Genomic DNA, 17165 nt, shown 5'->3' on the forward strand with positions numbered 1-17165 from the left:
TTATCATTATTATTAATTTACATCTGCACTCTGGAGCGAAAAAAACGAATACGCGAAAGAAAAATAAAAAGAAAAAAAAAAGGAAAAAAAAAAGAAGAAAGCGGCGCGAGAGACTTTTCGAAAAAATAACATTCACCGCGAGAGTTTTGCCGAGGCCGGTGCGTGTAACACTGTTAGGTAGTTGGGTATAAAATAACAGGAGACACCATGAAGCACCGCCGAGACGACCCAGCTTTGAAACTCGCGCACGACCCGCGATTCGGTGAAAAGATAAGGTTTTATCTGTTATCAGGGACCTCAGATAACACAGGGATTCTCATTTCGGCATATTAAGTAACGTTCAATGTATTTGTAATCGCAAAACATGACTTAAATCAATGAGATGTTTGATCAATCCGAATCCACCGATAAGCACGGGTCAATTAGGGTATAAAGACCGATTGATTATAAATAGTTTTACCGTCATTGCTGTGCGCGGCGGTTTAAATAAAAATACCAACAACAACAGCAATAATAATAACAAAAATGACAACAATATGCTTTTATAACCAGCAGAATAAAATGCACGTAGTTGCAAAAATTGCACACGCTCCCACATTTCGCGTTACGTGTAGTCGGTCTAATCGCGAAGCTCTATAATGGGAGCCGATAATCGGCGTATAAACTTCTTCGAGAAAAGAAGGAGGAGGAAAAAATGATGATGACGATGATGATGTTGATGATGCCGGCACGTGAAGGTGACGCGTTCGTAGCGGCGATGACGAAATCCTCTTAAAACTATATAATTTCGAAGCGGTGATAATGAATATAGTAAATATTAAATAATATCCTCCGCAGAATACCTTTTAAAAATCAAAACTACAATTTCGTATCGTATTTTTCGGATTACACGGAGTCGTCGATAATTAGGTTTTTTCATGCACTTGTTATGGGTGATAAAATGTTTCGTTTATTTAATTATTAACCCTTTGCGTCAAGGTGGTAAGTATTCTTATCATCAATTTTATCATCAATTTTTTTTTGTATATTCAGAGAACTTTTCAACATATTTCTTTGCGGTTCTTTTGCTATCTCTAATAGTATACTACTAGATTTTCAATACTTCAGAGTAAGTATTTCGATATATTGTTAATTGTTATGGTTAGAAACAAATTTATTTGAAAAAAATCGTGAAAATTGAAGGTCTGATTCGTTTCCGAGAAAGTTACCCCTCTACGCATGTACGTGTTTAACATGAATTATAAGACTTCGGGCTCGCTGATAACGAATCTGAGATCGGATTTAAAAAACTCAAGATGGCGGACGAAAATTTCAAATCTCATCGAATACGGAGAAAAAAAATTCTGTTCAGGAGTTTTTGGATTCGCTGATTATGAATCTGAAATCAGAGTTTAAAAATTCAGTATGGCAAACCCAATCAGCGACCCCCAAAACCACTGCAATACTATCTTGTTATAAAAGTAGACTCAGCACAATAATGTGTGACTCAAAATCAAAGGGTTAATTAACTTCTGCTTAATCGTTCTTCAAAGTTATTTAAAATCCATTCGCAAACGAAATCATATCGTATTCACAAATGGTTAACAATCGATAACAATGTTGAAGATGGAAACAATTGAAAAAAAAAAAAAACAAACAAAACAACGACGCGATTTTTTCCGCAGCAATTAGCAGCCCAACTTTTTTTAATTAACCTTCCGCGCGGTGAGTTTGAAATTTGCTAACTGCGTGCGCAGTGAAAGAGAGAAATTCTTTCGACAAAATTAAACCCAACAAAACTCTACATGGCTTATTCTCCTTTTGTTGTAACGGTTGTATTAATTTTTTTCACCAGACTCGACACTGTTCAGAAGGTAAAAAAATAGAAGTAGATATACCGACGACGATAATTAATAATAATAATAATAATAACAAAAGTAATAACAATAGTAGTATAAGTACATTCGGACATATGAAAATTCACCTCGTTTTAGAGAACACAAAGCGACGGTTGGTTAAATCTGTACTAAAATTAAACTGTCGACGACTGCATGGCGAGGAGGGAGAGAGCGAGAGAGAGAGCGTGAGAGAGAGAGAGAGAGAGAGATGCAAGAGCGTAGTTTTCGAGAGTTGAGTTCTCTCCTCTCTTCTCATCTCATCGCCGCCCGAGTTACACGCTTCTACACCGTATTTAATGCCAATCTACTACCGTCTATGCTGCGTATAGAAATGTGAGAACTGGGGCAATAGTCGTTGCTGTCGGCTTTTCACAATCATCTGTAGTGTGCATAAACTCGACACTGTAACGGAGTGAAAACTATCCGCAGTATGCAAACTCCCAGTATTATTAACATAATGTAGCATTCAATTTATCGACAATAGCACTGCATATACGGAAAACGCCGAGAGTTATAATAATAACATCAACAATAATGAATTCAATTCGAGTGAATTGCAAAACGATTTTCACCGACCGTATGGTATGGTATGATATATTATAGATTTTCATTTCATTTACGCCAACGGATTTCAACAAGGATATTTTACATAATTCTTAGGCGTTCGGCGGCGATGAATCGGGTAAACAATTAATTGCGGTAAAAATACACGGGTAATTATACAGACATATAGACTCACTCTTATTTTTTTCATGAATTTTCATGCACGCCTAATGATGCTCGAACATCAATTAAACTTGTCATACAAGCACGTGTTTACAGGTATGTATACAATAATGATGATAATACTGGCATGAGTCACTTTACGCAACGCTGGTTTGTAAGTTCGATGGGTAATCGGCTTTGGAAGAGAGAGAGAGAGAGAGAGAAAAAAAACAAACGTACTATAATTCAATTAAGAGCAAACTTATTGTTGCGTTACGTAAAATTGCCAGACAAATCGCGTGTATGTGTGTTTTTGAATGTGTATGTAGTTTGTATTCAATAAGCCTACTATATTACGATTATGATGTACAGGATGTGATATTATATACACTGAGAAAAATTTCATTTGTTACAGTAACTAGAAAAATTCCGTAAAACAGGTATCGTTAAAAAAAACTGTTTGAATATTGTTGGAATTACGAAAAACGAGGTACGCAAAATCGGTTTCTGAGGTTTACTCTAGTTTTTTAGTTAAACAAGGCTTTAACGTCAATTTATTCTTGCACAATCATTAAATTTTCGGAAAAGTTATAGGAAAATATAGTAGCAGTGATCGTAATGAGAAAGAATAGTAACGGATACTAGACTTTCTGGTAACAGCTAGAAAACTAATTTTAATTTTCTACCTAGAACTATATTTTTTGATTGTGGTAAAAAATGAAAATAGTTAGGAACTGAGCGATAACCGGAACTAAAAATTTCGCTCAGTGTATATATGTATAAGAGTGTTTAAAATAATTTTTCTTTCCTCCGATGTACGATTTCAACAACAGCAACGGCCTGTATGTTTTTTCATTACAAATTGAGGGAGACAAAAATTGTCCCGTCGTTGAACCGTATGTTTCGTGTTACCGAAACACCTTGTTCAAGGGTCATATCAAATACTGGATTAAGACCGAAAGAGTTTGAAACCAAAGACAGAAAACAGAGAATTTCATTGGGTGAGATTGTTTCAAATACCGCTCCAAGACATTTCGTCAGATAACAAAAATTGTGAGGTTGAGACATTATTTAAAAACAGATGTATTTATACTCTGTGACTAAAATCACAAGGGCGGATGCGCCAAAAATCGAGATCTGTAACAAAAGCGCGTATATCAATATGACCATCGTATAAAAAGTCGCGTGAAAGTAAAGGGTTTTTACGACTTTTCAATTGTAGTCAAATGTAAAAATAACTAAAAAATGGGTCATACGCTTTTTTGTGATTTCAGTCAGGTGTGCCTTACGCCCTTATAATTCTACGATTTTTTGCGAACCTTTGAGCCATAGTGGTAAGTATCCCATCCGTTTTTCAAACATTTAGACAACTTCTCAATTATGAATCTGAAGTAAGATGTTCAAAATTCAAGATGGCGTATCTAATATTAACTGTATGGATCCACCATTTTCAATTTTGGTAATTAGACTTCGAACTCGTCATAAGCGACCCGAAGAACCCCTGGGCTCAGATTTTTGTGTAATTTAAGTCATTTAAAAAAATTTAATTCTTCATATTGGATCCGCTATTTTGAAATTTCCGAATCCGAAATCAGATTCGTAATAAGCAGCCCTAAAATCCCTAACAAAACTATATCGTTACAATAGTTTACTCCGAACAATAATGCATGACTAAAGGATTGATCATCCGTCGAGACGCATACGCTCATATCCCCTTTTTTTATTCAAATTCCAGAAGGGCGTAAAATGACGCACACGCCCTTTCGATTCTAGTCACGCGATGTGACTTATACGTCTCGCGTGTCGTTGGAGCAGCAAAGACGAGTGGCCGTGTCTCAAGTGGCGGCAAAAAATGATGTGAGAGGAAAACAAGTCAATGAGAAATTAAGAAAAGAAGAAGATAATCGCGGCACGGTACGACACAGACGTTCGTTATACGTCCATGCGTGTCGGTATATCGTAGGTACGAGACGCTCAGAGAGATCGCTCCTCGCAGTTTAGAATCCCTTTCCTTCCTTTCTTTCCTCCGGACGCACCTTTCGGCTGTTGCCATGCCTCTATTCTGTACCACCAAGGACCCGTTAGGCCTCCAGTCCTCCTCGAACTACTCGAGAGTGCCTGCATGGGCAGACATAACCGACGGAGGGTATTTTCCTCGAGATATTCAAGGTCTTAACGACTACACGCATCATACGATCGGTCAAAGAAAGCTCTTCGGTTCTTCAATCACAACGAGGTTGAAGTTAGTAACGTTATCGTAACGATACATTGGGGGAAAAATCACTATTTTCTTAATTTTATAATGATTTTTAAGGAACTAAGATTTCGAAATATGAGTGTGTTCTGTTTTATTACAGTTTACTCAACTTCAGACAATTCCAAAATGGCAGAATAACGGTTTTTCCTCAGCATGAATAGTTACGATACGTTACCAACCTCAATATGATCAATTAGAAGAGAGTGAAGTTCGTAACGTTGACTTGACGATTCATTTTTAGGAAAATCATTATTTTGCTACTGTAGAATCCTCTCACACCGACTAATCTGTTTTTAAAAAGCAAAGTGTATTCAGATTTTGGAAATTAAATTCTTTTAAAGTCGTTCTAAATTTTCAAAACAATGATTTTAGTTTCAATCTTTCGTTACATTAACGTTACTAACTTCAGTCTGGTTCAATCAGGGCGTCTGTACAACATCAATTTCCGTAGTCTCATCAGGTGTGAGACGCTCCGAAATTTCGGGGGGGGGGGTCAATTTTCGGGACAAAGAAACTGATAATCAATTTATATATTCATGTTTTCAAGTTTTTTCAATTCTGAAGAAACCAATCCAGTTGATTCGGTTGAGAATTTTGACCCGAAACGAAGGCTTTCACACACTTTCTCGTACGGGACTTCCGGTTACAGTACGTTATAGGTAAAAATGGCGGACATAGAAACGTTTGAAACAATAATGATTTGGACAAACGGTAGATGAAAAATTGTTCAACGAAGCAGAATCCGAATGTTTACCGCAGCTGTATCGATACTCATCGTTCTGCTCTTTATCCAGTCTTCTCATATTTTTCGGAGCGGCATTAAATCGCTGGGGAATTTTTGAGGTTAGGCAGACACCGGTCCGAGGATTATTCAACCCAGCGCAAGCCTGGTTGTGTATGCGCATGTATATATAGACAGTAAACACCTGCCTCAAACCGTTGACGATAATTCGAGATCTGGTTTATTGCGGCTTATTCGGAATTAGTCGGTAGGCGTTCGTCGATTAGATTACAGCCATAGAGCGGCCTGGAGCAACGGAGAATGGAAATAATCGCGGTTGAATGAGTCAAGTAGTAAGAATCGAGTTACGTGTGCTTAATTATTGCGGCATGTCGGAAACACATGGTGAAACTGGCGTCCGTCGATTTAAAACGATTAAACGCAGACTTCACAGTGAACGAAGTGATACGCTCCTAGACGTAAGAATTCGAGAGAAAATGAGCAAGGAGGAAAATCTTAAATCCCGAAACGGAGGGCGAAGGTATAAATCGGCGGTGAAATAAGGCGAGGGCGATGTTTATGGCGGCTTGCCAGTAAGGCAGGCGTCCACGATTGCCGAGGAGCTGGTACTCACCTGATAATAGCTCGAGTCGGCCATCTTGGCACAATATTCACTCACTTTCTATCCGCCTTTTGTGCACAAAAAACACCAAAATCCATATTTAGGAGGGCGCACCGTTTTCGCACTCGGCCGTAACGGAGAACCGAACCCTCGACTCGACCCCGTGCGCACCTCGATTATCTCGCTGAGAACTATGTTATTGCTTAATCGTCGAACGACTATTGTTAAACGGGATGAACGACGTGCGGACAAAATGCCGACGCAACCGCATTCCTCCGCACCGAACCCTCGACTGATCGGCGAGCCAATCCAAGCGCGCATCATCACGAGGCGCACTTCCATCCCTACCGCGACTACACCATTGGCTACTTCCCCGCGCCAACATATCCGACACTACAGTTTGAATTTATTTTCACGTTTTACTTATCTACCGCGTGTAATGCAACCTCTTCCACTTATTTACATGTGTAACATGTAACCTGCTAATTCTCTTCTGTTTACCATTTATGCCACTTTGCGATGTCGAGCACCGTTCGTTCATTCAAGTATTAGTTTTGTTACGCGTAACGAGGATACTTCTTACCTTAATTTTAGTAAATACAAATAGTTATCTTACATTCTTTATTATTTGTTTTCTCAAACTTCAAAGTTTTCAACACCGAGTAATTTCATTTCGAAATTTTTAATTCTCGTTATTGCAATTTATTTTATTAATCTGGGACCAGGTATATATCGTTACGGACCGCAATAGGGAAATTTCTTGTGTTTTTGTTTTTCAAGTTTAATAATTTGTATTTTACAGTATATAAGGATGGACAATCCATGAATTTTACACACGTATAGGCATACTGTGAAATTACATTTCCATGTATTCTGGATTGGGTAACGATTTACACGGTTCGATCAATAGGACTGGACTTACATACCTGTCTGGTTATAAAAGTGTGGGAACAAATAATATCGAGCTACTAGCTTATGTGAAAAATAATATAATAATGTAATTTCTCCAAAGTTGATGATAACTGAGCTTCTGCTATTCAAATTTGCGGATTGTAATTTTATTTCGTTGAATTAATGAATGTTAAATCGATTACCTTCCGTTCCACTGTTTAAACTAATCTCACTGTTCTCTTGACTAACAATTTTCTGTACCCACGGGTTTTCGACCAGATTGTACGTCCAAGACGTCTTTGACTTCAAGCAAATCCTACGCATACATTTCAAAACAGGATTCTTTTGAAGGACCATTGTGTCTCAAAACAAGTTTTTCACAATGAGACCTCCATCAAACAGTTTAGCGGTTTTAGGGTTGGTTTTTTGGATTGAATTAGCAGGCCACTTAAAAAAATACATCTGCGACAGGTACCTAACTGGTACTTGGAGAAATAAATTACCGACTCGAAGCAAAAATCTTAATCAAAATTGCGTCTTAAGGCCACGGACAGTTTCTCAGGCAGTTCGTTATGAGCGCAGTTATAAAATGTCCTGTTTTGAGGCAAATACGTACGTTGTTTAGCAAATTTTTTTAAAACCCTGTATTGAGCAACGTTAAGAGACTAGCGCTTTCAATAGTTCCTCCGGTGTTCTTGTGAATAAGCTATTTGGATTTTGATAGTTATTTTTAGGATCATGACAACCGTCATAAAGCTGTTTGTATATTGCACCAATAACTTCAAACGATCGTCTCTGCGTAACTGTTCGATGCGTATTGCTCTGTAACAAGCTGATTTGAGGTAGCAAAAGAATGTCCGGCATCACCAGAAACGCTTCCAGTTTGTTCTGTGAAAAGAAAAGTTAGAAATAATAATTCAGAAATCAGAAATTGAATTTTATCATCGTATGATCATCAGGGAATTACGTGTACCGTGAATTCTTTTACACTCAGTGGATCCATTCCAGGGATCAATGAGAGTGGGCCTTGTTCTCGCCCTTGCAGGATCGTGTATATTGGGCCAAGATTTAAATTTGCAACCAAAGAACTAGCTTGTTCAGACGTCAGAGTATCCAGCTGCGCATCTGCTTGCGCCTGGGGATTATCAACGTTAACGATGTTGTGACTTACGCTTTATAGTATGCAGAAAAATTGATAAGGCATCATTTCTTACCTGTAGTCTTTCCAGTCTCTGATCCATGTACTCGTACAAGGCCAAAGTAGATTGTATTTGATGCATACAGTTCAGAAGATACACAGCCATATCCACGGTTGGTAATCTCGATGCAGTTTCATTAACTTCTTGCAATAACGGATCGATCACGCAGGATACAATCTATCACAAAGAAATCGTAACGATATTAGTTGGGTAAAAATCAGGTCTCATATTCCTGCTGTTGAAGCCAATACTAACTTGAAGCATGTCTTTCTCTCTCTCTTCAGCTATGCTGGCAACCGAGAGAACTTCGTTGAGGAGAGAGAGCAGCCTGGAAACCGATGGTGCTGGAACCAGATCGGTGCCTGGTGGCTCAGCGCGATCTCCCAAAGCAGCTCGAGTTTCTCTCTGAAGTCGAGTAACGAAACTACGTTCACTTTGCTCCAAGAGATCGTTGAGGGTAGTTGTCAACATGCTGTCAGGCACGACTTGCGTTATTATCGCCTGATAAAATCTGATCAATGTTGTTACAGAATAGAAAACTGTTGCAGGAGCTTCCACCGCAAGGATATGTTCAACCCTGGATTTCAACGGGTGGCACAAACCCTCTGTTATATTACCGAGAGCTGTTTTAATCTGATCCGATACATCTGAAAGATTTGAATATGGTTGGATTACCATTAGCAGCTTGTCATGTTTCCAATTTGTGTTTTCATTGGTAAATAAAATCTTGTGGTGTGGAGTACTAACCTGTTTTATCGCATGCTTTTACTAGCGTTAATATATTTTCTTTCTCTACTGGAATGGCCTGGTGTAGCCAGGCAAGCATGTCTCCAACATACCGCTTTGGGTCATGAGCGTGCATTTCTATCGGATTGGAACTACCGCCAAATGCGTGGCCAAGTGTTAGCGCATCAATGAATGATCCAACCAAAATGGATCTCCTGGCAGTACAATACTCGTCTAATACGTATCTGAAATTGGTTTTTACTAGTTAACATTCGGACTGGATGTTCGCTTGACTGAACTATCTATATTATTGATTAATATCTTACTTGTAGAGAACAGGCCGATCTTCCAGCTTGCTCATTGCTTTGATTAATAGGGGAGCAAGCAGCTCATTCTCAATGTGTCTACACTGGCTTTGCGTCCAGCGATATAGCCTTTCCAATGCCGCTTCTTGGAGCAGTGTCATTCTCTGCATAACGTCTAGCGCCAACGTTTGGTAGCCAGATTGCATCAAGATTCGGCAGTTGCTATGTATCTCCTTAAAGAAACAGATTTTTATGAAATTTTCTGTGTCAAATGAGGCACTATAAAAGTTGTTCATTTTAATAAAAAATAAAGACACATTGTGGCTAATCAGTTGAAGAAAACATAGTTTTCTGATACTACAGTCATAGGTAAGACTGTATTAAAGGCAAAGTAATTTTTGCCTCACCTGTACACGATCAGCAACAGCAAAGAACTCGTTGGTAATGGGCGCTTCTCGGGAGGGGCCGTGCAGTATAGCGAGTTCAGACGAAGTTAGTTGGAAGTTCTTGATAAATGTATTAGCGACATCTTGCTGCATTGACAATTTTTTGCTGAAATCACATTAATCGTAAAGTAAAATGTTTTTAATACAATTAAAGCTGGTCATTACGTTCAACGGTGAAAGTTGAGCAGACCTTTCATTTTGTAACTTCGTAGTTTGATCGATCAGTTGGAGTGTCTGTGTTTTGGTGGTTTGCAACTGATTGGTCATAGTTTGGACAGAGGAGTTCATGGCTACGACATCGTCGTATATCCCATCCAAGGCGGATTTTACTTCTCTAAATGCCGATAAAAAGTCTTCGTTAATGTGCAAGCTCCTCCGCTCTATTTTGCTCCGCAAATTTCTTCGCGCGTTCAGTGTATTGTCAGTAAAGAAAGTTGACAGTTCTTTGAGAGCTTCTAAAGTATCCTGTAAATATTCGAGACAAATGGATAAATAATATCGCATAGAAAAATTGGATGGGAAGAATTTTTCAACTGCGTGTTTAGGTTAGAAAAATTCTGTCTACCTTGTCATTTTCAAGTCGAGACTCGAGAAGCTTATCAACACGTTGTATCAAGATGGAGCTTCCCCCCGATACGTTACTTGTGTTCATGTTTTTCTATTGAAATGTTCAATCACTTGCGGCAGGCTGTTCCTGCTTTCAGAAACGTCAACATTGTCATCACAGTGCTGGAAATTAAATGAGTAGCCACGTGATACCCGATGACGTTCGAGTCACGAAGAATACGAGGCTGAACGGAAGGCCAAAGACCGGATTAGTTTCAGGACTAGCCATCCGTCGGTACAGAGAAACTTGGACTAGTCAATAAGAGCAGTTACCAACAATCGGTAAGAGTCATGAAAGTATGGGAAAACGAATGATAATACCAGAGACTAAAAAACCTTTCGAATGTTTTAATTTGCCGCCAAGATAGCGACACCAACTGTATCGGGTATTGACGCCACCTTTATTTGAATTTAACGACTAGGATATAGGCTTAGAAATTCTAATGCTGCCATGGTTGGATTATGTTAATTAGGGTTAGGTTCCCTGTAGTAGCGTATAATTATTCAGCAAGTTCTGTTTCTCATCAAAAATCCATTTGGGATAATTTTTTGAACAAAGTCCCACTGTCATTATTTTTCTTTTCCTATTTACTCTTATGTAAAGCCAAAACAGCAGGTTTTTTTATCATGAAAATAATATAAGGATTGATCGAGGTTTGCTAAATTAATTGATAACATTATATTTCTTTACATTACAAGTTGATAAAAATAGAATGAACATTACAAGCTCGGTTATATCGTAGTGCATGATTAGTAATCCGACGAAAACATTCACAAAAATATAAATTTACAAATATATAATTCAATAAATTAATCATTATATGTACGCAGAATATGAATATGGCGTCTCCGAACCATGCAGTTGTGATAATCGATATTATACGTATTTACATTAACAATAATAATTCAAGATTGAAAATCATGTGATGATTCAACACCTTTTCCCAATACCAATTATAAGAAATAACCAATACATATATTATAAAAAAAAAAAAACTGATGCAAGACAAAAACAAAGAACTATGGTCAAAGAAAGCAGACAATGCGACAAAAGCGAAAAATTTTACATCAGCGCGGAACCACGCCACGCGGAATCGAACCCGCAAGCGTTGTCGGAATCTGAATCGTTTTGAGGCGGGGACGAAGTTACTTCAACATTGGTAACTGGAGGTGGCTGTTGTGTTAATCCGCGTTGCGGAGGATCGGTAACTTGGCCGTGTCCCTGGGGATGAGGATTGTTATTTCTTTGATGCGAATTGAAATCCTGGGCTCGTCTGCTTCGACGTTTCTTAATCGGTGCGTATTTTGGTGGCGGCATAACTTTGTGTTCCGTCTAAACATAAATGAGAATGACTAGATATTGTTAGTAATATTTTCTTTTCACAGTCAGATTCGACCGCGCAAGGTAAAAGAAGCAACGAAATTGAGTTTGAAAGAATTATGAAAAGCCCAAATATGTACACGGCGAACCAATATGGCGCCGAAAATTTGATCAGCTGATAACTTTTGGCAAATTATGCAAATATAAGGCTGCTCGAATTTTATGTTTTGGTTACTATGGACTGGAAAATACTGTAACAGACTAAAAAAGATTGTTTGAATGACAATCGATTACGATTTTTTTCAGACCCAACTTGTCGTCCGCGTCGTTACCTGTATATTATCGGCGGATCCCCAACTTTTGTGAATCTTTTCATTGGTAGCGCTGGCGTTGCTAGTCGCCACACCCAGGAATTGGCTGAAGGCTTCCGTCGTCCGTTTCACGCGGACGTTCAATGAGCCAATTCGTAGGAAACCAATATCTTTCTCTGCGTTCGATCACGTAAAAAGAATGTTTAACAGCCGCAATGGTATAAGTTATTCGTTCATCTTTCCTCATTGGTATGTATAATGTGAATGAGCGCAACAAAAAGCAAGAATAGAGCAAGCAAATGAATTTCAGAGTGACGTACAGCGTCGAAGCATTTGAAATGACAGAAAAAATTTATGGTAAGTTTTACGGTACGGTAAGTTTACGAAAATTGGACTAATAAAACCGTACGGAGAGTTTAAGGAATTCACGGAAAAAACCTTTAATCCTTTGTCTTTTTCCGATTACCCTTATTGGGTTGATTCTTACCTGCATGTTTTTTCCTTGCTTTTATTTCTGAAATAGAATAAAAAATTATTTTCACCTATTAACATAGTGATTCAAGGAAAATCGTTAGGTATACAAAAGGCTGCGACACGAGAACTAAGCTCAGGCCATAGTTATGTACAAAGTTCGTGACGATGAACGTAGTCCACGAGTAACATTCAACGAACCTCTCTCTATACACAATACATATACAACCATTTGATGGGAATGATATGTATTAACGATTAAGTCAGCAATAATCGTTATATACAATAATAAATGTTCGATCGATCGTAAAAGAAAGCAAACATGTTATTAACATTTGATCAATTACCAAGATAAAATTTTTTATCAAGCCATTTAGTATCGATCTGTAAATTATAAGCAATTAGTATCACGATCGCAGTTAATGCGTTAACACTCTTACACGAAAATGAAGAGTTAAGAAAGCTAATTTAGCACAGCCGATATCGCGTAATCACGGTACTAGATACGTGGTATTACACAGGTATAATATTTTGTGTATAGATTACATCCTGTATTAAACATGTAATATTTGGCAATATAGATGCGGAGATTTACGTCATAGGTGACATGCCTGTTAGAGGATCAATAAAATTATATGGTAGACGAATACCATGAAAGCTGAGAATAAAGAGCAAAGCTATATTGATACTGGATTGCATTTGGAAATTATAGAATCGTCAAATTTTTGTTTCCTTTTTCTAATTTTCCAATAATTGAGCGAAGGAAATTAAACAGCCTGCGATTATCGCCGTGCATTATTTAAATCCTGATATTTACACTTGAATTTTTGCCTCACAGTCGCCTCTCGTTATAAAGCAGCATATTTTACTTCAGGCTCGAGAACTTTCTCCATCTAAGTACCTCGATTCTCGATGAAAATATTGAATTTTTATTTTCCAGAACTCCGTCTTCTACAGTCTCGCAACTGGCTTTATAACGAGAGACAATCGTAACTTTTTTTTCTGCGTTATTTCTACAGATTAGAGCCGAAATTAATCGTAATTTCCTTTGCGAGAAGGACTCTTTTCGATCACGTAAGAATCCCTAGATTTATTTGAGGAGTTGTTACAGGGGATGTGTGAGGTTGAGTTATAAAAAAGATATGCTCATGCATTACTCTGCCGTATGAATGTGATACGGGGATAAAGTGTATAAGTAACTGATAATCATGCTTTATTAAATAATATACGCAGTGTTTACAGCGTTTCAAAGGATATTAGGATCACCTAAGTGATATATGCATATATTAGTGCGTGGGTTACATACTACTGCCACTCCAGTGCTCGTCAATCGTATTACACAACACTGATATCAACTATATCAAACGAAGCGTTAAAACGAAACATTCATAACGTACATTTCTGCATCTAATTGCAGATTTGACACGAGTAATAAGAACGGAAAAAAAAAACGGAAATCGCAACTACTCACACCGTTGCGTAATGTTATTAATTATGTACACTGTAGTCCGTAGTATTAATACTACTGGTAGCATTATACAAAGAAAAGGAAGAAATGTAAATAAGTATGATAGTCGATAAATCAGCAGCTCTATTGCGGTTTAAATATCAACTGGCTAAAACAAGTTGTAATAACATTATTTTCAATTCTTAACCGTGATTTTTTATAGCTTAAGTCAAGAGTAATAAGTGATTTAATGTTTATTTGTTCACTTTTTGAGCGTGTATACTTTTAGACAACACTTGTAAATTCTTTTAGAAATCTCTTGGGTTTTTTTTTTTAATACTGATTCAATATACTGCAGTATTACATACACTGAGAAAAATTTCATTTGTATAGTAACTAGAAAAATTCAGTAAAACAATTATCGTTTAAAAAAAACTGTTTGAATATCGTTGGGATTACGAAAAACGAGATACGCCTAACTATTTTGCGCTATCGTCGATCCTTTTTTGGTAATTGCAACGCAAAATCAGTTTGTGAGATTTACTCTACTTTTTTAGTTAAATAAGGCTTTATCGTCAATTTATTGTTGCACAAGCATTAAATTTTCGCAACAGTTACAAGAAAATATGGTAACAGTGATCGTAATGAGAAAGAATAGTAACGGATACTAAAATTTCCGGTAACAGCTAGAAAACTAATTTTCATTTTGTACCCAGAACTATATTTTTCGATTGTGGTAAAAAAAAATGAAAATAGTTAAGGACTGAGCGGTAACCGGAACTGAAGGTTTCTCTCAGTGTACAAGAAGAGCGCATAGAGCAGTGCATTATCGAATATGAATAAATAAATAAAAAAATCATGCCAACAAGGAAACAACGAATGAAAAATTGACATGGAAAATAATGACCGACAAGTTGTAGGAGGTGAATAAAAGTATAAGTATTTCTGTATATATACGTTACTTCAGGTACGGGAGCTACTTTAACCGGGTGCGACTCAAGCGTTTTACTACTATAGCAGAGATGCGCTTCTCATAGTCAACTTGCCTGAGCGTGGCCGCAGCAGTAATCCCTACAACAGAAGATTACTATTCCAGAAACCCAAGATACTCACCAAATACCCTCAACCTTTAACAAATATCAAATTAATCATGTAAACTTATTATATTATAATATAGGTACGTAGATATTTTAGATTTGTTACAGAACTAGACAGCGTTGAAGGCATTATATACAGATATGGCTGCCTTTCGCCAACACCTGGCGTTCCGGATCCCATAAATACCCAGTTAATTACTAATTAAAATATTGTATAATATGAAAGTAGGCGTATAATAATTCGAAAATTGTTATTACACGCGCCCGCATCCCATCCAGAACACCACGTATACACGTATAATATATATTCAGGTATGTAATACTGATCGAAAACATCGATTGCGCCGTGCAGAGAATATAATCGTATAAAAATAACGTTATACCTATAATAATAATAATACAGGTAGGTGTATAAGCACAGAGGTAGTATAAACGAGAAAAATATTAACCAAGATCTCGCCAGTGCAACGGAAATTCGGTGAAGAAAGCCGGTGAGCGGTGATAGGTGCATGCGGGCATGGGGCGCCGGTTGTTAGTGCTTGATATATGTATAGTGCCAAGGTGGTGTAATTTACTGGTGCAGGGTGACGGGCTCGGTGCCGATGCATGCGGAAATACGGTGAGCGGCGATTGCCGTGTGTTAGTGACCGTAGGAGGGGGGAGTGAGGGAGTTGTTAAGTTTTCTCGCTTTCGGCGCATGAGACTCGCCCGCGGTAATTCAGATGCCCGCGACCTGCGCTTTTTTCTTATCTTTTCGCGAGGAAGCGGTCGGGCTGAAGTTCTTGCGGAGAAAACTCGGACCCGACAAGAGGGTCGGTCGCCGATTTTGGCGGTTCTTCATTTTCGCCGGTAAGGTAGCGCGCTTCATCATGTCGGCACGGGAGGGGAGGAGGGAGGCCGTTGCCGGCGCACGCATCGAGGCTGCGCGCAGCAGATTGCCGCCCTCCTCATCCTTCCCCCAGAATAGGTACTCACTGCGGAAGGTGTCCTGGCTCACCGCCGCCTCCTGCGACGCCAGATACTGTCTCGCCTTTTTACCGCTGTAGTCTCGAACGTCCTGATTCGCCCCTGAGGAAAAATGGAAATGAATTTATCCCGCTATTCGGATTGTGTTCTCGTCGTTCATATCGAGATTGCCACTTGCGAATGCGCTCTCTGGTGGAAAAAAAATTAAACTAATGCAACCAGGCTGAAAGCTGACACGGTTGACCGTATTTTTTCACGTGTGGATGGCAGAACAGGTATATTATCGATCACGTTTCATTAATTTATGCGAAATGAGTAATTTGAAATCCCGAACATTACGATTTGCCTTCATTAAAATCAAAAACTTAGGTTATGTGGTGATAAGATGGCGCCGGCAACCAGGCTCTGACGTCATGAGAACATTTTCCAATGGACGAACGCATACGAGAGATGTAGATAGAGTGGGTGAGACGTGAAATAAGATGCGAAAAGAAATAGAGAGGGAAGATCGCTTAGTGCTCTTTATCTGTCTTCTACGCATGCGCAATAAAGCTTCTTCGGTGATTGGCTGATGATGAGTCATAGTTAAACGCGCGAGTTTCAAATAAAAACGAACGAAAAAGTAACGTTATTTAAATACTCAGACTTTGCACATTTTGTATTAACCTTTTCAAAGAACAAATACTTTAAATTATATTTCAAAATACCTTGTTGAATCAAGTTAATGCGTTTAAAACTGCATGCGAAGATGTACTGCGAGAAAAGAATAGAACTACACACTCTGAACCTGAAAGTATGGAGGAAAGTCATCTCGTGATATTCGAATTACGCCAAGCATGAAAGAATCAGGCCTTCGAATCATGGATTTTGCTGAAACTTCCAGGGGTGTTCCTTTTGCCGAAAATATGGAGCTCGTGATACGTTCACTTTCATTCACTGGGCCTTTCTTCAAATTGCAAAAGAAAAATATTCATACAAATTGTTTCATTGTTGCTGTGAAATGAGAAAACCGTATGCAATCGAATCTATGAGATCGAAAATTAACACTCGAAGAACAAACACACCTGGACAGGTTTCGAGATATTTATCACGGCGCTTTGCTTCTCAAACTGCTATAATTATTAATCAACCGTAACCCGAGTGAAGAGAGGCCCATTAGATGAAACTAGACGTCTGTCAGTTTAAACAAAGAAAACG

General features: G+C 38.3%; 3 protein-coding genes and 1 long non-coding RNA gene across 14 annotated transcripts in view; 1 reads left to right on the forward strand and 3 right to left on the reverse strand.

Moving 5' to 3' along the window:
• Positions 1-6485, reverse strand: part of LOC107227981 (serine/threonine-protein kinase N) — a 41745-nt gene extending 35260 nt beyond the window's left edge. For all 3 annotated transcript variants that reach the window (XM_046732636.1, XM_046732635.1, XM_046732634.1), the window contains exon 1: positions 6195-6485. In XM_046732636.1, coding sequence (XP_046588592.1) covers positions 6195-6218 — 24 coding nt within the window. In that variant the 5' untranslated portion in view covers positions 6219-6485. The remainder of the gene's footprint in view (positions 1-6194) is intronic.
• On the forward strand, positions 5788-8957 carry LOC124293113. The gene is made up of 3 exons (XR_006903028.1): positions 5788-5913; positions 8557-8729; positions 8821-8957. It is a non-coding gene; the product is annotated as an uncharacterized LOC124293113 (long non-coding RNA).
• LOC107225579 (conserved oligomeric Golgi complex subunit 6) lies at positions 6954-10531 on the reverse strand. Its single transcript, XM_015666091.2, has 9 exons — positions 10315-10531; positions 9940-10214; positions 9711-9855; positions 9325-9536; positions 9020-9243; positions 8528-8919; positions 8288-8449; positions 8047-8208; positions 6954-7961 (listed from the first exon to the last, which is right to left on the reverse strand). Exons 1-9 carry the CDS (start codon positions 10399-10401, stop codon positions 7731-7733), a joined length of 1890 nt encoding a protein of 629 aa, XP_015521577.1. The 5' UTR covers positions 10402-10531; the 3' UTR covers positions 6954-7730.
• A 488-nt stretch (positions 10532-11019) lies between these two features.
• Positions 11020-17165, reverse strand: part of LOC107219344 (ankyrin repeat domain-containing protein SOWAHB) — a 139856-nt gene continuing 133710 nt past the window's right edge. For 3 of the 9 annotated variants that reach the window (XM_046732648.1, XM_046732646.1, XM_046732645.1), the window contains 4 exons: positions 15978-16070; positions 12475-12501; positions 12009-12163; positions 11020-11688 (listed from right to left, as the gene is read on the reverse strand). In XM_046732648.1, coding sequence (XP_046588604.1) covers positions 11419-11688; positions 12009-12163; positions 12475-12501; positions 15978-16070 — 545 coding nt within the window. In that variant the 3' untranslated portion in view covers positions 11020-11418. Of the gene's footprint in view, positions 11689-12008; positions 12164-12474; positions 12502-14585; positions 15033-15977; positions 16071-17165 lie in introns of those variants that run through there. The other 6 variants (XR_006903026.1, XR_006903027.1, XM_046732647.1 and 3 more) reach the window with 6 other exon arrangements.

Source organism: Neodiprion lecontei, chromosome 2 (assembly GCF_021901455.1).
Source record: "Neodiprion lecontei isolate iyNeoLeco1 chromosome 2, iyNeoLeco1.1, whole genome shotgun sequence".
NCBI lineage: Eukaryota > Metazoa > Arthropoda > Insecta > Hymenoptera > Diprionidae > Neodiprion > Neodiprion lecontei.

Bases quoted from the DNA above. Each gene is read 5' to 3' on its own strand.
- LOC107225579 (XM_015666091.2), bottom strand. From the start codon at position 10,401: ATGAACACAAGTAACGTATCGGGGGGAAGCTCCATCTTGATACAACGT. The intron at 9,537-9,710 runs GTGAGGCAAAAA...TGTTTCTTTAAG, and splicing joins CTGTTGCTGATCGTGTACAG to GAGATACATAGCAACTGCCG. The intron at 8,450-8,527 runs GTTAGTATTGGC...TCTTTGTGATAG, and splicing joins GAGAGAAAGACATGCTTCAA to ATTGTATCCTGCGTGATCGA.